The sequence below is a fragment of the Corvus kubaryi genome, unplaced genomic scaffold (assembly GCF_017639235.1).
Source record: "Corvus kubaryi isolate FWS band 111438036 unplaced genomic scaffold, C.kubaryi_AGA036_p1.0 37334, whole genome shotgun sequence".
Classification (NCBI taxonomy): Eukaryota; Metazoa; Chordata; class Aves; order Passeriformes; family Corvidae; genus Corvus; species Corvus kubaryi.
In genome coordinates this window covers 9849282-9872799 of record NW_024581108.1, presented here as the reverse complement: position 1 = coordinate 9872799, position 23518 = coordinate 9849282, and the positions used below count along the sequence as shown (strand labels likewise).

Sequence of the window (23518 nt, the reverse complement as noted above, 5' to 3'; positions counted from 1 at the left end):
GTATGTGGTATGTTAATATTTCTCCAAGCTGCTATCCTTGACCAGTATATGGTGTATACAAGTTTTATGGTGGTAGCTGTAATAAGGAGTTAAAACAAGAGGAAATAGCTGTCTTTTCAGCAGGCTCTTTAATGCATTTTTATGCATTTTAATGCTTTTAGAGAGTGCTCACTGATAGCAAATAATATCTTCTTACCAAAAAAAAGGGAATGAAATTTGATTCTCACAAAATGTGATATCTTGCCAAAAGCCTTGACTTCTCTAGCAATGTAATTCATGTAAGCTATTTGCTTTTTACTCTTAAACTAAAAACACGTCTCTATCAGGTTAGCTAAAAACTTCAAACTGGGTCTTAAGAAAGCACTCAAGGCTTATCTTTTCAAGACTACTTGACTTTTGGTACCTGATTCAGTAGTTCAAGGACACACAGGGCTGGGAAGGGGTCGTTTGAAGAATATCAAACAACTTAACTGGTTGGAATCCCACCACACTTTTGCTTCAGTATGCAAACATAAGTTTTATTTTAAGATACAGAAGAGTCTTATGTGACTGGGGAGATGGAGGGGGAGGTAGTAAAGAAGACCAAAACACAGTATGTTGTCCGTCTTTAGAAGATGCAGTCTCAGCTCTCTTGTTAGCATAGAAGTTAGTTTCTGCAGCATAAATTAAGGTTTTAAAAGCTAAGCATTTAGGCCTAAGACACTGCTATGTACACAAAACTTCAGTCTCTTGGTTTCCTTGGCACTCTTGATGCCAAGTTTGAGCTTTTTTTCTAGATTCTACTGTACTGATTTACAAAATGTTCAAGAAATTAGACGTTCCATTATGTTCTTATTTAAGTATTAAATGCTGTTGTTTATTTGCTTGTTGCTATAAGATTTTTTGCTAAGTTCAAACTGTACTCTTTTGCTCCTGTCATCCATTTCTAACCTTGGAGCTTCGGATGGGGAAGGTGAACAGCTTGGACTTGATATCATATAGCGTGGGGTTTTTTGGCAGAAAGAAGCAGGAAAAAATGATAGTGTGTTGTAGTAGTTGAAAATAGTGTATGATGGACTTGGCTGGGTTGTGAGGTACTTAAAACTACCTCAGAACTTTTCTTCTAATGCTGGCCAGTTTATACAAGAGGCAGATCCTGTATGTGTCTGGATTTTTCCCTTCTAAGATAGATACTTTGGTGAAAGGATTAGCATTTAGCTAATGATGTGTGGTGGTGCAAATAGTATCCACTCTTATTAGCTGAAGTGTAGGCTTCAGGAGCTCAGAAGAGGTATGCTTTGAATGCTGAAATAAATGAAAATATAAGATGTGTGATCAGCAATATCTGATGGGATGATGCAGTTGTTGGAAGAGTGGGCCATGTGCACTGTTCTGTCAGTGTGCTGATAACAGTAGCTGTCTACCTTATCATGACTTTTTCTGCACCTCATGAAATACTTCATTCTGTTAAGAAAAGCAGGCTATCAGATTTTTTAGGAGAAAGCTAGTATGCATTCCTAGACTCTAGGGGTGCAGTATATCCAAATAGGCACTTTAAAATAAATGTCTTGCTTAAAACATGAAGGTATGCCTGGAGTTACAGTATTGACATTCTACAAACATGTGAACATGTAAACAGCATTAAATCTAGATATCTTCACTGAATATTTCTGGTTTGTTCCCTTCAGGTTAAATGCATAAAGATCTTTGAACAAGTGGATATACAAACTCACTAAAGATGTCTGTTCAAAGCCAACACCATTCCAGTATTATTAACCCTCCTCCACCAGAATACATAAATAACCAAAGTAGTGGATGTCAAACAAACCAACTTCAGTACTTACAGAGGGTGGTCATGAGAGCCATGTGGAGACACAACTTTTCCTGGCCGTTTCACCAACCTGTAGATGCAGCAGCACTGAATCTTCCTGTAAGAACCATTTTGGAATTGGGGTATTAATATGTAAATCGTGTCAATTAATGTTAAACAGGTTTTTTCTGATGCAAGAGATTTTGGAAGACTATTTTTGCTATTGAACTGCTGTCATTAATCCAAGTCTATGAGAAAACACTTTTCTTTCTAGAGAAATGCTGCCTTTTTGCTGATTTTTCTGATCTGAAACTAGTAAATCAGTATTTCTAATGGATGATAATAATAACACTTAAACAGGCTTCTTAGAGTTTCTGTATATTGGTGTTCAGTCTTGTCTTCTGGTTTAGACATATTTATTAAAACTGCAAATGATGAGTATTTTCTTTGGCCTTTGAGTTTTTTTAATATTAGGCAGCCTTAATGTCAAATACGTTATGATGGAAAATCAGATCTGATTGACCCCGAAGTAAACAGGCAAGTCTGGAACCATTTTGTAGCAGAGAAGTCATTAGACCTATAGTATTTGTCAATTTCAAATCATTATGCTCTGAAGTTTCTAGAGGAAATAAATGTCCCTGCAAAAATATGGAAATAAAGAGATGTGGTTCTCATTATACCACAGTGGAAGAACCTCCTTCCATGAAATAGAAGATAGGATGCTTAAATGATTTTTCTGTATTGCCGCGTCCATGTTATTTATGCTACAGCTTAATTGTAACAAAGTGCCTGACTACAATGCTTTGTGACATGTGATTTTAATTCAGGTATTTTTAGACTCCAATTTTGGATGTTTTTCAGTCAAATGAAAATACAGGTTATTGGCACAATGGTATTTCAAATGACCTGGAAGATACTGCTCTTGGTAGATAAGTAGAAAGGTGTTAAATAAAACCATTATATGTTCCCTTGGATTGTTTTCTTTTTTTCCCCTCCACCAGCTTAAGCATTGATATTTATTTCTCACAAATTTTCAAGACTAATTTTGCAAACTATGTTTAGAGCAGACAAAAGTCTTTCTGTGGCTGTTTCTTTTGACAAACCCATCTGGTCGGTTTGTACAAAAGCACAAAGTGACTATCACTCTGTGTCTTCTCTTACCTTTTTTCCTTCTTGGAAGTGGCTGTCAGTTAAGGCTAATATTAAGGGGCATTCCATCAGAGTTGTGGTACCACTTGCAGCTGGCTTCAGGCCCGTTCTGCCTCTCTGGATTTCTAAGGCAGCCTCTTGACTTCTAAGAGTATGTATTAGTTCAACCATTGCACAGTAACAAGCAAGCATCTGGCTCCATGGCAAGAGCAGTAAAAGTATTTGCCCCCTTTGCATTTCTCCGCCAAATGTTAGAAGATGCAGAATGGACAATATTTAATTATTAATTGCATTTTTGTTTTGCTAAATTAAATAGCCTGCACTCTGGTGTATTCAGCATTTCTATTTCACCAAAACAGATTGTTAGGATAGCTTTAGAACACTCCAGAAGTAGTAGTTACTTCATACAGTTGCAATGTATATGTTATAATGTATATGTGAACTTAGTGGGGATATTTGCATTCCAATTTCTTAAATGCTCCATCAGGGAAACAGCCTCACAAGGTTTTAGCTATGCTACTACAATAATGGTGACAGTTCCCATTCCAGCTGCCTTTCAGTGATATTGCCACATCTTCACTAGACCAACCCTAAGAGGAGAGCCAATATAGCCAGGTATAAAGTATTTGGCAGCAATTGTGAAAACTTGGTAGGTTCTTTTTGTTAGTGACTGAGACTTTGTTGAAGTTTGGCTTCTTTTTCCTCTGTTCTGTAAACTGGAGTGCTACTTTGTGTAAATGGCTTTGAGATAACAAATGAGAAGTGCATATACTTTTAATAAGTACTACTACCAGCACAGCTCTGGAGCCTGTTGAAATAAATATTCTTTGGGGCTTTAAATGGTATGTTACATGGAAGGACAAGGACAAAATATAAGCTGAAGATTTCCTGAACACGTACTTTTTTGGTGCCTATGACTATAGGGGAATGTTTTCCTTTAAATAAAATATTGCTTCTACCATAATGCAATTCTCCTCTCTTGTAATTTAACTTTCATAACTAAATCTGTAAAAATCTTCATATCCTAATTTTAAGGTATCTGTTTGGTGACTTATTTTTTCAATACCTACAGGATTATTACACTATCATAAAGAAACCTATGGACTTAGGCACCATAAAAAAGCGTCTGGAACATAATTACTACACAAAAGCTGCAGAATGCATTGAAGATTTTAAAACTATGTTCTGGAACTGCTACATGTATAACAAGGTATGTGAAACAGCAACTTGTACCAGTAACGGGTTCTACTGAATGATACAAACAAGCACATGGTTATTAGAACATGCAGTAAGTTAGTTGACATTTTCATGATTTTTTTGGAACTATTTTCTCTGAAATGTTGGGGAGGTTTTTTTTCTAGGTTTGACTGAGGACACAAGTGAAGTCTAGCTTGCTGTTCCAACAACCGAGTGCATAGTCTTTTCTGCACAATGATCCCTCATCCAAAATCTCTGAGGTTTAGCTGCAGAGCTCATGAACAGCAAGCACAATGTCACTGCTGTGCAAGTCTAAAGCTAGCAAGCCTGAGCCATGCTCTGTTCCTTCAACAAGTTTAACCTAATGAAGTGTGAGCACCTCCCTGTGCTTGAATATTTGTTGGCTGTGTCAGTGTCTTTGAGCTTCAACAGCTTCTTCAGAACACAGGAGTAAAAAAGGGAGTTGTAGATCTGCCCCCTTTGGCCTTTGCTGTAGAAGTATGCAGATGTAAAGGAGTTTTTTTCAGTGGAACAGTGGGAGAAAGAGTATTTCAATGGTAAAGTAATTTGCTTTAGAGTTGCAGGGGCAGGGATGGCAATGATTTCTAGACCTCTCGGGTACTGGTGGCTTTTTTCAATCTGTTGGGACAGAATTCTCTAGTCTGGTTGTTTTAAGAGATAGCTCCCAATACTGCAGCTTCTCCTTGACTGAGTGGTATGGCCCATATTTTGCAGCCAGGTGATGACATTGTGTTTATGGCTGAAGAACTAGAAAAAGTGTTTATGCAGAAAATAGCCCATATGCCCCCAGAAGAAAGACTAGTGAGTCTCAATAAAGGAAAGAGAAAAGGAAAGAAGACAGAAGGTAAGGCTTGTTTTATATGCTGAACTTGTAATGTATTAAGCAAGCAAAACTGGAAATAGGCTCTTTGTCACAACCCAACCCTGGAACAGTTTGGGTGTTCTCTACTCTTTCCAGAACAATCAGACAAATAACAATACTTCTATAAGGCTTTAGAAGCTAAAAAAAAAAAAAAACCCAAGTGGTTGTTTTTTTGGGTTTTTTTTTTTTTAAGAAAAGGAATCTGACTTCCAATTCAGAGACTGTCATGCCACTTAGCACTGTGAACATCTGTGGGAACTAAACAGAGTAAGAACGAAAAAGACATGAGTAATCTAACCAGCCAAACAAAATACAGAAAAACATTGGTCTAAACTGTTCTGAGATCTCAGTGGTGGAGATCTGTAATATTGCTAAGCAATATATGCAGATATTAACTATGCTTAGGAAACATGAACCTTCATGATGCAGTCTGCACCCTTTGCTGCTTGGTCTTTGTGTTTGTAGAAAATAACTTGATACTTTCCTTGGCAAGAACATTTTTACAATGTACAGAGTGCAGTATGATGCCTCTTTAATCTTTGGTCTGAAGTTAATCCACACTTTCTTGAAGCCAAATAATGTGTAACTTGGTACAATATTCTAGCTGAAGCACTAACAGTGCTGAGTAGAGGAGGATACCAAGGTTGCTGTAACAAACACTCTTGTTTGCATGTATTTGTCATTCATGTATAGAAGGGTGATTATGTTGACAACTGGTCAACTTGACCATGAAAGAAATTAACTGCAATATTGAAGACCTAACTCCTAAAATGTCCTGTATTAAAATAACCAGAACCACAGCAGCCCAACCCTGGGACTTCAAATGAACAAAGCTCAAATGAGAAACAAGCTGAAAGCAGTGAGCAGCCTCCAGTGATGACTCGAGAGCAACAGCAGGTTCCACTGGCTCCTTTGTCTGCAGCTCAGCTGGCTGCTTTAATGCCAGCTGCAGTCTCTATAACAAAAGTAAGTTTCCTCAAATAACTTTCAGAAAGAAAGATATTGAAATTGCTTCCTCACGCACTGACGGCAAAACCTTAGGAGCCATTCTTATTGCTGTATCTTTTTGAAACTTTTATTATAATAGAAGATAGTAAGAGATCTCTATTAAAATCTAGGTCTCTGCTAAATAACTGGGCCAGTACTAATTCTAGAAACTAAACAGAAATTGGGATGATTGCTTGGCGCATCTTTCCTTATAAATGTGGTTTTAAAATGTTGTTCTCAAAGAAACAAAATTAATTTTAAGATGATCATTCTTGAAGTGTATTATTATATACACTTCTGCAGGCTTCACCTTAAGGATAAAGGTTTTAGTACTAAAATAAAGCTCTAAGTTCTATTTAATAACTTCTCGTGTTTTCAACATAAATCAAACGCTTGATTCTCCAAAAATTAGCATGTTTGCTTAAACACTGTGTAACTAGAATGGAAGGTGTTTGTAGCTCACAAAAGCAAAGCAAATTCTTGTTTACCTCAATCTGAGTTGTATGTGAACATACGAAAAACACTCCTGTATTGACTTTGTTTTGGTTTTGCTCTTCAGTGAGCAACAGGCACTTCTTCCAGACTCTCCTATAGTGTCTATTTACACTCACGCAGAGTCTGAACACTGATGAAAAAGCACACATTATATGGCTTCCAAACCAAATACTGATCAAGTTAGAGAAAAACAGCGATAAACCATGTGCATAAGGCACTCAACCAGGCCTAAAATTAATTGCAGTAGTTTTCCCCCTTCCTGTAGCTGTCAACTTGCATGTAATTTCATAACCTGCCAGCTTCGTGGGATCCTCACAATTGGCTAAAATCTGACCACAGCCTGACCTGCAGTACTTCTTCTTTTCTTTACATCTAAGATGGAGTCTGGTGTGCTGATCTTGTAATACCTTGTAGGTATTTAGTCTAAGGTTGGGGGATTGCTGCATTCTGCTGTGACTTCAATAGCTGTAAAAGTTCTGACACTTTTTTGGACTACACACACATGAAAGAATAATCTAAAACTGACTATTCTCTTACTGTTCTGAACACCTGTTTATTTTTGTCTTTTCTTAGGCAAAAAAAGGTGTGAAAAGGAAGGCTGACACTACAACTCCTAGTACTTCAATAGTGACAGCAAGTGGTGAATCTTCTGCAATGTTTAATGAAAGAAAAGCTGTTAAAGCACGTGGAGGTGAAAATGAATGTATGGTAACAAACAAGCTTCTGAATAGATCCTTTTCAGATTCTCAACAGCCACCTGGAATTATTAAAAAGTTTCAGTTGTCAGAACAACTAAAACATTGTAATGCAATACTTAAAGAAATGTTTTCAAAGAAACATGCAGCATATGCATGGCCTTTCTTAAAACCTCTAGATGTGGCATCTTTCTCCACTGGTGCGAACCAAGCCATTGCCAAATTTCCTACAGACCTAGGAACCATTAAAGTAAGTATGTTTCTGGGGAAATTAGACTATTTGTGTAATTATAAGGTTTTAAATCTGTTAGCTGAGAAGGTGTCATGAAAGCTGCTTCTCCTTTGAAAGACATAACAGGTCTAGAAACCAAATACATTTGTTTCTCAAACTTAGCCAAGGTCACTGAAGAAACTCTTCTGAGTCTCGTTGTGACACATAGCCACACATAGTGGCTAATCTACTTATCTGCTGAACAAGCTAATATAAGTAGTGAGGGAATTATGATCTCCATGAAGCCCTTCCAAGCATGCTGCATGTTAAATATCTGTCTGTACACGCAGTGCTGTTGTTAATGTCCCATAAAACAAAATGCAATTCTGCCCACTTCTGCTTTTCCCTCAATCTCAATATTCTTGGTGAAGTGCCCTAGAACTTCTGCGCTGTATGTTTACATGTTTCACCTTTTGAGTGGAAAGCACCCATTCTAGATGGAGATATGTGGATGGTGCTCTGTGAACACTGAGAGTGTTTGTATGGGGTTAAACTATTTAGCCCACTTAAGCTCCATTTTTTGGGGGAATGTTCAATTTTAATAGTTTACTAAATTATCTTGAAAGCTGACTTGCACAATACAAAGGTAATTTCCCAATTTCTAGTCCATTAGTTTGACTCCAGCTATTATGGAATAAGCTTTGTGTAAATACCATGTTTAGAATCAAAAACAGATGCTGAGTTCAGAGCCAAATAAAACCACCCAAACACTGTCATCTTGACCAAGTGCTGAAACTAGTACTACAAAGTCCTTCTAGCAATTACAATTAAATCGGTTTAAAAGAGGGGGGGGAAAAAATCTCTTAACTTTGTTAAAGAGACAATGTTGAAATGAGAAGCAGGTATTTCCATAATGTTTTTTATAATATTTACTGTCTTGGTACAAGCTGAACCTGACTATATATGTCAAAATTCTTGTTCCTCCTTTCTTTCGGCTTGTTCATGGTGATACTGTCTACTAAATGTGCCTTAAATTTCTTTTCCTCTAGAAGAAAATGGATAACTTTGAATATAGTGATATACAAGAATTTGCTACAGATGTTAGATTAATGTTCATGAGCTGCTACAAACATAATTCTCCAGACCATGAAATAGTTGCTATGGCAAGAAAACTTCAGGTGAGTTGTCTTTTAAGTCAGACTTGAAAAAGAATAGTTCATCTCATGCCCTGGTGTAGAATCTACTAATATTACTGAACTACTATGTTTCTGTGTAGTTCTACAAGTAGTAGCTGCATAATGCTTTTAGAAATCTGAAAAATATGCTGTTCCCAAACCTAACTCTTCAGGATGTTTTTGAAATGCACTTTGCTAAAATTCCTGATGAGCCTGTTGCAAGTGATCATCTGCCACAGCCTATGAGAGAAATGACAGAAGCTTATTCCAGTGAAAGTAGTAATGATAACTCTTCAGAAGAAAAATCATCTGAAGACTCTGAAGAGGAAAGAAAAGTGCACTTAGGAAAGCTTCAGGAGCAGGTAAGCATTAGTACTTAATATGTGTGACTTAAGATCTCTCTGGCAATGCCCTTTTCAATGGTTTATACCAAGGCTTAGCAACAAAAATCAGTTTTTGAAAGATTCTAGTAACTTGTCTTTTTAACACAGAACTTTATTCCCATTTGGAAGCACTGCCAAATGTTAAACAAATAGTGCCTCAACAAATACAAAGTGGTTTTAGTGAACAATTGTTCTACTACTCTTGCCTACCACTTCTTCAGAGGACTCTCAAACTTCTTAAAAAATAAAACTGTGTTCCTGTGGTATGAGAGCCTGCAGACATTCCACATGTAGCTTAGTAGCATATTTTTCCAACAGGATCATTTACTTCATATGGTTAAAAAGCCTTATCCTTACCCTCAGTCTCTTCTGAGCCACACAAAAGTCATTAAATTCTACTTCACAAAGCTCAGTATGAGAGAGAAAACAAGGAATCTCATGTAAACCAGTGAAGCAAAGCTATGCTTCATATTAGGAGTGTGATGGGTGTTGCTTCTGCTTGAATGTAACTTTTTAACCTGTTGCTGATGTATCTATAAACTCTGAGGAAAATTAGTGTTTGTTCTGCTAGTCAAATGAGAGAGTTTTCAGACTTTGTCAGACTAGCATCATCAATTTATGAATGTAGGCAGAAGGAAATGTACAAGCCAACCTTTACAGTAGTGAGTTATTTCAGTGTGTCTGATTTCTAATCTCATTATCTGACCATCTTCCAATTCATGTTGTGTGAAGCTCTTCTAAACTCTTACTATGTCCCAACTAGCCATTTCATATTGCAAAATGAGATGTATGAGCCCAGTCCCACGTGCCTAATTCAGCAATGCTGTAGAAGTATAACCAAATAAGGCATTTATGTGCATCCCAAATGCCTGAAATTGAAGAGAGGCTTCTGGAAACCCCTACAGTGATTTTCTTTTCTTTTTTTTTTTTCTTTTCTTTTTTTTCTTTTTTTTGGGGGAGGGGGTGGAGGAAAGTATTCTTGACAGGATGCTAGAAGGCACATGCTGTTAGAAATGTCTGAATAAAATAAACAGTCCTACATCTTCTAGATGCATAATCTGTGACTAAGATAAAATATAGTAAAATGTTTGGAAAATAAATCTGGTTTGGAAAGCAAATATCTTATTAATATCCACTCAGCTGCCACAAATTTCCTGTGATATTTAGGACCAATTTATTGTTCCTCCTACATTGGCCAACATTATCAGGATTTTGGGGTTTTTTGTTTTCTTTTTCTTTTTGATAGCTTAAAGCTCTTCACCAGCAGTTGTGGCTTTTGACCAAAGCATGCTTATCTAGACCAGAAAAGAAAAAAGGGAAGGCTAAAAGTAAGAAAAGAAAGAACAAGGAAAAAGCTGAAATAAAAAGCTTGATTCAAAAGAAGAAAAATCTGAAATACATGAAGAAATCTAAGAAAAAGCTGTCATTAAACATGTAAGTGTGGGGAACTTGTGTGGGTGTCAAATTATTTTAAACTGCTGTTACTGCAGTATACTTTTTTCCTGCAGTCAATCAAAGAAAACCATGCAGCAGATCTTGTTGGCACATAAGTCAGAAGATGAAGATGCTGCCAAACCTATGAATTATGATGAAAAACGACAGTTGAGTTTGGACATAAATAAACTCCCTGGAGATAAGCTTGGAAAAGTAGTCCATATAATACAGTCAAGAGAACCTGCACTGAGGAACTCTAACCCTGATGAGATAGAAATAGACTTCGAAACTTTAAATGCTTCAACACTCAGAGAACTAGAGAAATATGTAGCAACCTGTTTGAAGAAGAAACAAAGAAAGCAGGGTAGGTAGCATAAATGATGTTTTAAAAAGCCCACTAGATTTACTTTCTGTTTTGCTTTCATGTTAACTTCTGTTTCACATGCAGGTAAAAATCCAACAAAGTCAAAAGAAGAACTTAATTCTGAGAGGAAACAAGAGCTAGAGAAGAGACTATTGGATGTCAATGGTCAACTAAACCCAAAGAAGGAGAGCTTCAAGGGTAATGTGGCTCTTACTTTTACTCATTTGCAACGGAAATAGCTTAAAGTGGAATTCTTCCCTCGGGCTTCAGTCCTGTTAGGCAGGTGGGGACTTTCTCCTCAGATTAGTTGGGGTATTAAGCTTCCCACAGCTAGTCTCAAGATTCTTTCTATGTTGAGTGAGCTGGAGTCACAGCAGCAAATTTGGTCAGTTACTTGTTCTGTCTAAAGCAGCTTCCTTATTTCTGCACCTAATACTTTATTACAGGTAAAGATGGTAACAGCTTCAGAAATTGAGACACTGAACAATTCTCTTATGCTAATATATGAAAATATGGTGGGGTGTGTGGAGAGTCACACAGTCTGTTTGCAATTCATTTTCTGTGGTTTAGAGATGCAAGAATAACCAATTCTAGTCATACCTGTTAGGTGGCAGTGTCATTAATGCTGCCATGCTAACAAAACTTGTGTATCAGTGACAGGTGTGCTGTGTTATCTTAGACTTAAGGAAGTGTCCTAGGAGAATCAATTCCATTTTTCAGGCAATAATGCATTTCAAGATCAAAGCCAGAAATTCAGTGCGCACTTGAGCTGTACACTTACTGATGGCTCTCATCAGGGGCTGAGAATGGATCAATGCAGCTGATGCTGCTATTATGAGTCAAGCTGTTCCTCATTAAAAGAGTGAGTGCTATTATTGCCTGCCACTGGATATCTATTTAGCTCCTATGTAAAACCAGTTAGCTGAAATGATAGAATCATCTCTGGAAGACACAGGGACACTTGTATCCAGCATTAGCTCAGTCAGGTCTTCCTGTCTTGTATACATAATGGCTTGAAAATATCCTACAAAGAAAAGCTTAAAGAAGCAGCTGAAATCAATTATGAAGTATGTTGTGAAGAGAGGGAAAAAAGCTGGCTAGGAAATCTTTACAACTGGTATCTGGCTTGTTTACAAGAGCTAAATCTGGACTCGTGTCCAGGGAAACAGGTATCCATGTAACTTCTCATTTTCGAAGCCTCTATCAGAGCAAAAACTTTTGAAAAAGATTTGACTGCAAAATCATTGTAAGCCAAGTAAAATCAACCCTGTAGATGAAAAATAGTCAGATGGTGGGGAGGTGGCAAAAGATGGCAATTTGGGAGTAGTACACGTGGTTAGGAAAGAAGAGCTGACTGTAGATAAAGAACTCTACATCCAAGTCTGGCAGCAGCAACATGCATAGAAACAGGCTCTTAACAGCAGGAAAGCTTATGGGGGAAAATTACTTGAATTGTGTCTTAAGACTGTATAGTTTTAATCTACTTCAGAATTGTAAATTGTGTGACTACAGCTTCTCCTTGGATATTTCACTCATTCAACTAGCTTGCTGCTGGTAAATCCCACTCTTCCCCTTTCTAGAGGGAGGCCTTTGTTTTCAAGTCCACTGCTAAATTGACAGTACACAAGGAAGGGAAATAAGATGAACTCTTACATGGGAGAACAGGCCTAACAAGGTTGATCCTAGTCTTGTATATGAAGAATGCTCCATTGCAGGTTGCTCTGAATTCTTTCTTTTTCTCTTGCAGTTGAAAACAATGCTGAGTCAAGTACTGAGCCAAGCAGACTGAGTGACAGCAGCAGCTCCTCAGATTCTGGCAGCAGCACCAGCAGTGATTCTAGCTCCTCAGATAGCAGTGACTCTGAATCAGGTTAGAAAGTTTATTTTTGTGTTTGTGTAGGCAAAAAATCTTCTCTGTTAGCATCTACTGTTCCACATGCTTACAAAGGATTTTAGTTATCTTTGGTTTGGTTTCCTCTGCTCCATTTTGAAGGCTTAATTCAAATGCTACAAAATGAATGCCTTAATACTGAGATTCCAGGTAACACAAAACAAAACCCAAGAACAAAACAACCAAACCCCACTACATCCATTCAACTTACAAGTGAAAATCTTTAGGGACCAAAATAAGCTAGCAAAAGGTCTGTGTATATAACCTGGATACTCAACTATTGGGCTATAGCTTATTCTTGTAGCTTTGATCCCTTTTTGAAAGTGTGATTCATTTTAATTTCATCTTCTGGTCTGCAGCATGAAGGATGACCTGAGCAAGAAAAGTGCCTACAGCACTAACTGCAGAGCCAAAATCCACCCTGGTGCTTAAGCTGTTTCAAGCTTGTTTAAAGGGTATTACAGCATCAGAACACTGAATGATGTTTCTCTGTACACAGAACTCTCTTTAGTTTTCTAGGGAAGAATAGATCTGCCAAACTGGAGGTCTACCGTGTTAGATCTCCATATGAGGTATAAGGTGAGATGAATGCTCAACTCTCTGCAGTGGTGGGGGGGGGAGCAAACACAGTGAATCAATGGCAATGAAGACCCTGATCCTGCAGGAATCTTTGTGGTCTCTTTTTATATCTGGGAGAAGTTCTCTAAACACATCAAGCTCAAGTCAATGTATTCAAGATAATGTTCCTTTCACTGTGAGGTTTGAATCTAGGTACAACTGCAACTCACACCTTGTATGTGTGAATAATGAAACATATGTCAATGACTGATTTGGTTTTTTCCGTCCCTCTTTTTCTGCCCACCTCACTGTATTTACGGTTACAGAAACCTGTTCAAAACAGACTGGAGCCAGGCAGAACTGTCCAGCTTCTACGGAAAAGTCTAAGGTAAACCTGGCTGGAATGGATATAGTGGTTTTGCCCTAAACAAATAACAAAGTAATTACGCAAATAACTTTGTTAAGCAAAGTTATTTTTTAACATATAATGGTACTAGAAGTGATGCAACTTTATCAGGAAATAATGAATATGGCTTGAATGCTATGTGTTTTGTAGGACTGATTGATATGAAGATTCACATGAGCTGTTTGTTAGAAGTAGTTTATGCATCTATACAGGAACAGATATACTTCTGAGGCTTTTACCTTTTATAATTATTGTGGTGATTGTGTTTGATGAAGGGCAGAATGTTCCACATACCCCACCTACCCCCAAAAAAGACAGATACTCTCCAAATCGATAGAATTGACCTAGCAAACAGTGCAAGCCCCACTTAAATGTTTTTCAATCTATTAATAACCTCACTTCTACACCTGAAAAGAAATAAATTGTACAATATACTCCTTAATTTCAGGATACCTTAATATTGCTTATTGCTATGGCATTATTAGAATCAACAGTAATTTTATCTAGAAATAATTCTTAATGCCTCTTAGATTGAATTGCTCTGTTACTGTATTATACAGTGGGTGTTATTTCTTGTCAAGGTTAGCTGCCTTTAACAATTTCCCTTGAAGCTACCAGAGACAGAGACCTTGAATTTCAAAGCAAAATCACAGCAAAATCTTCATTCTTCTTGCAATAGACTTGCTTTCCCTTAAAGTATGGGAAACTAGGCTGCAAATTTATTATTCAGCTGCTCCTTCTGCATCTTCATAAGCAAAGACTCAGGGAAGGAATTATGCAACACCCTTTTTTTTTTTTTGCTTAAGAACTGCAGCCTCTGCAGTGACAGAATGACAGCAATAAACTTGAGAAAACAGGATCCAGGAAATGAGCTTCAGCTTGGTCAGTTGTAGCAGCCCCTTACTGACCTTCAGTAGCACCAATCATACTTGAAATCCTCACATTACATTTTGTTCTCAGGGGTTTCCTGTACCTGTCAGACCAAGGCAGAGTGTGCACTTTACCTCACAGCTTTTTGTCATCAAAACTCTTAGAAAATTACGGCTCAGGATCATAATACAAGGAGTACTGAATCCGATAAACGGTGGAAATGGGTAGTGGTGGGAGAAGAGGATCAAATAGCTATTAAAAAAAATTGGCTGTATTAACCACTGCAATCTCTTTATAGAGAATACCACTTTGTTTACAGAGGACATCCTGCAATGCTGTTCTGCAAGCACAGCCTTCCTCTCTTACTAGTAGCTTGCAAAATCATGGATCATCTGAACTGCAGCAGCAACCTCCCAATGCACCACAAACGTTTCAGTTTAGATCACTTAATCCTTCAGAACAAAATGCTCAGACTCTCTCAGGTAATACCTTTATGGTTATATTTGACTGCTGAGGAAAGAAGGGGTGTCAGTATGCCTGTATTGCCCAGCAAGCTTATCTTGGCGTTCTGGAGGTTAGCAAGTGGATAACTGAAAAAGTCCTTGCAGGGTATGGATTACAAAAGAGCGTGATGTAAATTAAAGCATGGCAGCACTGAGGATTGGCTAGGGGGTTCTGATTACTGGGGCATTTGTGGCAGGGCAGAGTAGTATTAAAACCAGGAGGTGTTCGTGCTTCCTTCCAATGAGATGGAAAAGGATACCTTAAGGACTTGGGAGTTACAGGAAGTGCTGAACACCTTTAGGCAGGAATTAGATGCTTAAAACTGTCCCCACTATCCAAGTTCATGTCTGAAATCCCTATCAGCTGAATGTAAGGCTTGGTGCCATAGGTCTTCTGAATTGATTGTTGTTGTCTAGACACATCAAATACATGAAGTTGCTTAGGAACTTGACCCAAGGAGCTATTCTTTTCCCTCCCTCATTTCAAAAAGTCTAATAACATCAGACACTTCTGAGATTTTGGTAGAAGACAGCATGAACTGGTAGCTGATGAACTGAGAAATCAATTAAAAACTAATTAAAAATAACTCTCTTAAATCATGTGGCCAGAATGCATATCTTCATACTGAGTTACTCCACAGATCCAAACAGTGACCTAATTTTGAGATGTAGGACTGCATTTTGCATGACAGGGGGAAAATCATACCCTACTTCTTTCTCAGGTATAATCACAGCTGTACCTGCTCTGCATGATGCCCCACACCAGCAAACTCCTCAGAGTACTCCAAAGACAACTCAGTCTTCTGTCACCCACTCCAGAAATGCTCTTCCAGAGGTGAATATGTGCTTCTCTCCAACGAATTAATTTCAAACAGCATCTTTGTATGTTCTTACCCTTTAAATAAGATGTAATATAACACTTCAGGCTTGAATTTGATGTGATGAAGGCCATTTAAGGTTTACAACAAAAGTTTTCTAAAACCCGAATAACAAAGTGATTCTCATCCTTTAACAGGGCATTACTTCATTGCCTATTGGCTGCAACACAAAAGGAAAGCTTGGCTGATCAAGCTTATAGTGTACTATGAAGCTTATTTTACGTCTTTTTGGGGCTATAGCTTGAACTTAAGTAACCCTTGCACACTTCCAGGTTAAAAGTCCACCCTGTAAACCAACAGCTTTACAAAAGAAGCAGATTATAATGTGTGTTTTGGTTTTGTAGAAGTATCAATTTCACAAACTAAGTGATATTGAGGGTCTAGAGGCTATACTGGAAAAGTGTTTTGCTTTTCATACTTTTCCTAAAGCTATGGAAACTGGGGTTTTCAGGGTCTAGATGAGGTTGCAAAATATTCAGTCACTGTTGATTTCTGTCTTAGTATGTTCTTGGAGAGTATCCTGGTTAGAAGGGCCTCTGTGGAACAAAAGAAGTTATTGATGTTACTGCAGCAAGATCACTTCCCTCCTAAGATGATGTGGTGTAAATTTTAGTTGCTTTAATCAGGCTGTAATAGCTTTCTTTTTGGCAATGGATAGAAACTACCTTTTGAATCTATGAGCACAAGAACGTGTCCTGCTATTAAGGATGAAAAGCAGCTTGCCCTTTCCTATTGGTGTCCACTGTCCAAGGTAGCATGTAATGCAAATTATGACTCAGGTTTGTGCAGCACTGTCCTCAGTTCAAGGGATTACTGCACAGAGAAAAAATACCACTGCACTGAAGATCACAGCTACCCTTTACCCTGATCCACAAGCTCAAGTGCAGCAGGCTTTATGACAACCTTATTCTGCTGTACAATGTTAGGGGTTAAAGATCTTGTATCAGTTTCTCATGCTCTACCCACTCTATCACTTGGGATTGCTGAGCAGTGCATATTCTAAATCTGAAGTCTTGAGGTATGAACTTGCTTTGGTTATCATAATATGAATGAAATTTATTTCTTCCCTCGTGTTTACAGAAACTGGAGCTGCAAGAATTTACTGCTCTAAGCTTCAAAACCTTTAATCCTGATGCTGTATAATAACAATCCTTATGTGCTAAACACAAATACTATGAAGAACATATTTTGAAGTCTAGCTTCTCTTCTAGGTATCCAACACCATTTTCCAGGTTGACAGTGCTGACTGGAGTAAACAAGCTGAGCAAACAAGACATCTAGACAAATCAAATAAACTTCAAAACAAGACCTGTGTGAGAACTGCTGATTTAACATCCATAAGTCAAGAACAAAGTATGTAATGTCATAATAAAAACTGTAACCATTATCAGGGGAGCAAAGCCAAAAATGTATATGGAACCGGTTTAAAGAAATGTATTGCTGAACACTTGTACATTAATCAGTTTGTAGAATAACAGTGGGTGTGCAGTTTTCCCTTGCTCTTTCTTTTTTATTTGCTGCTTTAAAAAAAAAAAAAAGTGAAATTAAACAGATCTTTGGTTCTTGTTCTGTGTTAAAACATATAAAGAAAATTACTTTTTTATTTAAGAATTTAGCTTTCTGAATGTAGTACTAGGGATAAGTAACCCAGTCTTCCATGAAGTCTGAGAATTGATGCCTCAATCTGTTGAACTTTCCTGGCCTTTAACGTGCCTTCTGCTGAAGCTTCATGGCGCTCTTTTCCCAGGGTACTTTGTGTGTATTTTGAGTTATTATCTTTGGCTCTTGGTGACAAGGATCTGACAGTCAATCAATGCCAATGAGACTTTCACTATGGAATAAACTTGCAATTATTACAAGAATATTGGCCCTCTGAAAGCTGCATTCTATACTTCATACATATTTCAAAGTAAAGAATTGACTGAACATCCATGCTCTGTGTCCAGTATTACCAGACAATGATTGTTTTGGTTTCTCCTTTACTCTTTGCCCTCTAGAACACCTCTATAGGGAGGGAAGAAGCTTCTGAAAGCTTGATGAAATTAAAAGGCAGAGCCTGTTCACTGATGAACTCTCTTTTTGTTGCCAAAGAATAATGCTAAGTAGTTGTGGTGTATTAAAGCATTTCTAAAAATGGAGATTTAACTCTCTATGAACTTCTATTCATTTTAGGGTCTTAACACACCAAGCCATACATCTACTGACCCCCTTTGCTTAGACTTGCAGCAGTGGAACTGTCCATGGCTTTGGCTAAGGATTTTCACTTATAAAGTTTTGAGGCTGTGAGGCCTTTCTGAAAACCCCTTTTATGAAAAACTGGCTGAGGCTTTGATACTTCAGTATTCTGGATTCAAACATTCAAAAACTTATCCTTTGCATAATAAAAAAAGGCCAACATGTTACCTGAAGTTTCTTATTAAGCATTTACCTAAACACTGAAACATCTCAAACTACAGTACAAGATAAGATAAAATGTGTTGTTTATCTCTGGTTTGAAAATAGTGCTTGGGGTTTTTTTCCCCTCAAATAATAAAGTAACAGCATGGAGTATTTGTACAGCTGTAGGCTACTGGAAAGGGGAGGACTAGCCCTTGATGGCTGACCTATTTGCTTTTTTAAAAAAAAATAGGGTTGAGAGCTTTTGGTGAAATAAGTTTGCATAATCTATCACGTACTCTTAAATAATGCTGGAATCAAAAGGATAGAGGGCTAGGTGGGGAGGAGAAGGAAGTAAGTGGCAAAGGGCTGTGTTGAGGCTTTCTGACCAAATGTTTTGAGCATTCTGCTTGGACCTCTCCTAGAATTAACCAGGAGTTAATTTCTCATCTGTAGCTGAGCTAATGATACCTTTCCCTGCCCAAAAGTGGAGAGAAGTGGTCCAGTTCAACTTAAGCTTAGGACATGTTTGGAAGAATTTCTGTCTTTCTGAACTAAATAATAAACTGCAATGTAAGCTTTTAAGTCAATTCCTGGAATGACTAAAGTTTTATCATTTAGATTTGAGAAAAAATAGTTCATAAAGTCAACATGATTGAAAAGCCCTTTTTAATTCTTCCATCAGGTCATTGTATACCCGATGATAAATGTAATGATAAAAACATATTAGAGCCAATGTCTGAACTTCTTCCAAGAAAGGTAAGTGTTGCTCAAGTTCTACTTGAGAAGAGGCTGAGTTTACTTATGAGGTTGAATAACTCCCTGACCTGGGATCTTCTCTAAAAATCTGTTATTTTACGATTAGAGTATTTAGTGTGCAATAGGCCTTGGACATTGTTATAATCTGTACAGATTTATCTCATTTTTAGTGCTAAAAGCAAACAAATCTATGGACTCTTTTCATTTCAGAAGGTAAAGTATATAAGATACATTTATATATATATATATATAAAATAGTACGCCCATGTTGTCATATTAAAATATGGCTTGTTTCATCTAGTTTTAATATTTAAACAAGGAACTAGTGTTCCTGGATCTAGTTCTGATATCCAAGTTACTAGTGTACTTTCCCTTGCTGATCCACTAACAAAAATAAGAGTAATGTGGAATATAGTTTTGGTGCTATTGGAAAACCTATTCTGAAAAAAGACAAAGCATTTTTAATGACTAAAAGTATTTATGACAGTTAAGCAAAGTATTTCCTAGCGTACAGTAAGTAAATGGAAGGACAGAGATATTTTCTCATCTACTAAATTCTTCTCGTGTAACCAGCTATTTTAAAACATTAGATCAAAATTACTAATAATGGATCATGTGAATCTCTGGACATAAAAAGTTTTCTATATCATCTGTTGTACTAAAATATTTCTAGGATTTTCCTTTAGGCACTTAGCTTTCAGAAAGCTATTAACTAACATGTTGAATTCAATTCCAAAAATACGTATTTCCTTCGTAACAACATGCTTCTACTAGAAGCAGGATTTCTTAAGAATGCTGGTTTTATTCTGGTTTATGCTGTGAAGAAAATGCCACAGGGGAACAAACAAAACCCACAAGCCTAGTATAAAACTATTGTTATATAAGGATTACATATAGAGGATAGATGGATGCTCTCTGTATTAAAACCTTGTCAATGGACCTTGTGTAAACTCAGCCTTGTTTTCTGAAATGAAAAAGTGGAGAAGGTAGACTTAATGGTAAGAATAGCTACAAATGCTAATGATTGCTGGCATATTGCCAACAACTCTCAAAATTGATGAGAACGCATATCAAAGTCTTCTCAGATTGCTGTGTTTGCACTAATATCCTGCCAAAGGAAGGATATTCTGGTGTAGATATTTCCAAACAGGCCCAGCCAAACAACACTGTGCTAATGTAAGAATTAAGCAGGTAAAAGATGTCAGTAGTTGCAGCATATTTTTTCCTCTTCTGTGTTTTCCTTTTTCTAATAACTTCAGGATACAGAATTTAAGACTATTGATTCCTGGGTAAGCCTCTGTAAAACGATGAAGATTCCAGCTCCAATAAAAGCCTCTGCTGAGAGCTTCAATCAGTTCAGGGATGCAGTATTAAAGAGGACTGGGCAAGTGCAGGAGTTAAAAAGGCCTCTGGTGCAAGCTGAGAAGGAGCTGCAAAATCTTCCACAAGAAAACAAAAGGTTTGTAACCACATATGTTATGTGTTATGGTTTAAGTGTTATTCTGGTTTTTGCCTGTATGGTATACTGGGTGGCTTAGTTATTCATGAACAAGTGTTTTGGATTAGGTAATTGCCACAGGTGAGGTGAAGCTGGGGAGCCATACCACTGTAAGCACAACTGCACATCCAAAACACTGTTAGTATGCTTAGTGTGTGTCAGGATTTTTTTTTTTTCTTTTTTTTGATGGAGGACTGTTTGGTTTTTGTTTGGCCATTAAGGTGAGGGTTTTTGGTCCTCTGGAGCACTCAATGCCTCTGGTCATGACCAGAGTTCACATTTGTCCTCAGTATCTTATTTTCCTTGTTGCTCTCCTAAGGGGATACAGGATAACATAGTCTTTGAGAGCATGGTATTAACATAGTTATACAGGGGTTCCAGTGTGCATCACTTCAGACAGTAGAATTCTTTGCATTGCTGTAGAAAGGCACCTTCAATAAGCCCCTGCTGTAGTATTCTTCCCTAGTTGTTTGCAGCCCATTTTAGGGAATGCCCTGAGGCCTATGGTCATGCTGAGTGGGATAAGGGACCACCTACCAATTACTGCATTGCAGTAATATAAAAAAGTATAGACTTTGTTTGCCACCTTTTGGAAACTGTGTTTGCAAGATTTCCCTCTTCAGTAGTCTTGATTTTTCTTGTCTGTTTGACCCTGTGAAAGATAAATCTGAGCTGGTTCCTAATTCTCCTGTACTTGCCCATTCCTGGTTGTATCAGAATAAGTCAATTGCTTGGATTGTTTTATTTTAATAATCAGAGCATTTGAGAGACTTAAGAGTATACTCCTGGTTCAGAATTTAGCAAAATCTACCTCAAGTAATTGGAGAGGATGAAGGTAGAAGAAAAATATCACAGGCCAAGAAAGTAACAGAAAATCAAGAATTTCAAAGCAAGTGTACGTAAGTTTTGTGTAGCACATCTATAAATCCCACATGGACACAGGAAACATGAACCTACGACAGCCCAACAGTTGTGTGTACATAACTCTCGTGAAGGGAAATCACTATGAAACAATGTGAAAGAGAACCACAGTTTAAGTACTGGGCACTGATTGAAATTATTTGCAGAATTCTATCAGGTTGTTATGAAAAAAAAGAACTTTTATCCTATACTGATTTCTTCTCCTGCCTTTAAAGGGACCATGAAAGCACAGGAGTGGATGCCATGGCAGCAACAGACTGTGAGCTTGAAAAAGAAATACATAATAGCAAACTGCCCAAAGCTCAACAACATATTCTTGATCAAGACCGTAACTTGGCAAGAAAAATGGAACAAGAACGCAGGAGGAAGGAAGCAGTGAGTTGCTGACTCTTGCTACATGATTTTTTTTCAACTTTATTAGAGAATAAACAAATATTAGGTCAGGTCCTTATTTCAAAGGATTTGAATGATTGAAAATGACAGAACTATACTATCTGAAGAGTTAGTCCAGAAAATGCAAAAGGAAACTCAAAGTATGTCTTCAGGTGACATCATATGAAAAGCTATCTGCTTGGTCTTATTACTCCCATAAGCTTAGAATAATTGTGTGGTAAAATAAAATTCTGAGGGGGAGTTCCCGCCCTCTAAATAATTTCCAGCCTTCAGTCTTGCAAGCTGTCTATCCTCTTTAATGTGTTCCATGTCAACAAAAGTGCTAGTCATACTGTTCTGGTGTGAAATACCAAGCCTGAGCCTTTTTAAAACTATCTGGTTTTATTGGTGAAAGTAATTAATGTTTTTAATTGCTACCTTTTTTAGATTAAACATTTTTTTAAAATTCCTAGTGTTGTATAATGGAATGTAAGTACCAGTATGAGACCTTGCTGGATTCAGGTAAGTTTGACTGAAGCTTTCATCCTTCAGCTCTTTTCTGAGGGCTTCAACAACAAGCACACTCAAATTTATCATAATAGAGAAGCCATACATTTTTTGAGAAGATGTGTTTATAGTTTTTTCTTAAATCATTAAGTATTTGACCTGCATAGTATTCATTAATGTCTGACTGCTCTGAAAAGACACTTGTTTGCTTTCTTGCAGACAGCCTGGATAATTGATGTGAATCTGCAGAGAGATATTATGGCATCTTTCGAAGAATATCTTGAGTGAAAGCAGTAGTTTATATAGAATTTAACTTCAAATTACTACAAATAGCACAATTTTGTACCTGTTAGGATCTTAAATGTTAAGACTGCTTTAAAGATCTTCTCTAAAATGCTTTGTATTAAAAGCTTGTTCATTAATACCTGAAGTGTCACAAGATTTATTTTTTTCACTGCTTGTTTGTAACACATAATCTAGTCTGCTACACAGTGGAATGGAGTTGTTAATTTGATTATAGTTTCATCTGTTGTGTATATATGGTATTAAAAAAATGATTTTTACTTTACTGTGACACACCTGCACAAAATCTGGGCTGTGACAAAAAGATCTCTTTAATAGTGGTACTGTCTAAGGGGTGTGTAACGTTACCTGTAATCATAAAAAAAGCTTCCATGAACTCTATAATTTCAGTAGTAAGTCTTATGTACTTGCATGTCTTTTAAGGCCCAGATGTGTTTAATGTATTTTATGTTAACATAACATTTAGCTAAGGGTGCAAACATGTTTACCACAATAGTTCTAGTTCTTCTCAGGAAGAAATTATCTAAAACAACTGGCTCCAGTTTGAAAGATTTTCTGATCAATGCAAGATATTATTAATGTTGAAAAATTGTCTGAGGTAGAAACTGGAATGTAAAAACCATACATTCTTGTTGATTATATACAGCTATGGGAAATTAACATGAGACTAATGAAATACTGTTTTATAGAATTAATACCAAAACACAATGTGTATTAGAGAAACTCTGGGTGGAAGGGGCCCCCTTCAGACAATCTAGTCCAGTAGTCTCCAAACCCATTCTGTCATGTACCCCATCATTTAAAAATTTTAAGCATGGACCCCAAGACATGTACGTTTATTAATTTATAAGTTATATACAACATTTCACTGTACTAGTATATTTTTTATATTACATTATAATATTTTAAATTTC

General features: G+C 37.1%; 1 protein-coding gene across 2 annotated transcripts; it reads left to right on the top strand.

Annotated features, from left to right (window-relative positions):
* Positions 1–1690: 1690 nt before the first annotated feature.
* On the top strand, positions 1691–23518 carry BRDT (bromodomain testis associated). Of its 2 annotated transcripts, none has more exons than XM_042030228.1 (19): positions 1691–1909; positions 4011–4148; positions 4871–5000; positions 5812–5984; positions 7074–7445; positions 8456–8584; positions 8755–8943; positions 10211–10398; positions 10473–10762; positions 10847–10960; positions 12510–12632; positions 13538–13599; positions 14807–14969; positions 15713–15825; positions 17080–17221; positions 18930–19003; positions 20263–20462; positions 21638–21797; positions 22521–23518. In XM_042030228.1, the coding sequence occupies exons 1-19, from the start codon at positions 1718–1720 to the stop codon at positions 22587–22589; spliced, it is 3021 nt and encodes a 1006-aa protein (XP_041886162.1). In that variant the 5' UTR covers positions 1691–1717; the 3' UTR covers positions 22590–23518. The 2 variants fall into 2 exon arrangements, with proteins under 2 accessions (XP_041886162.1, XP_041886161.1); XM_042030227.1 differs by having other exon boundaries at positions 14786–14969.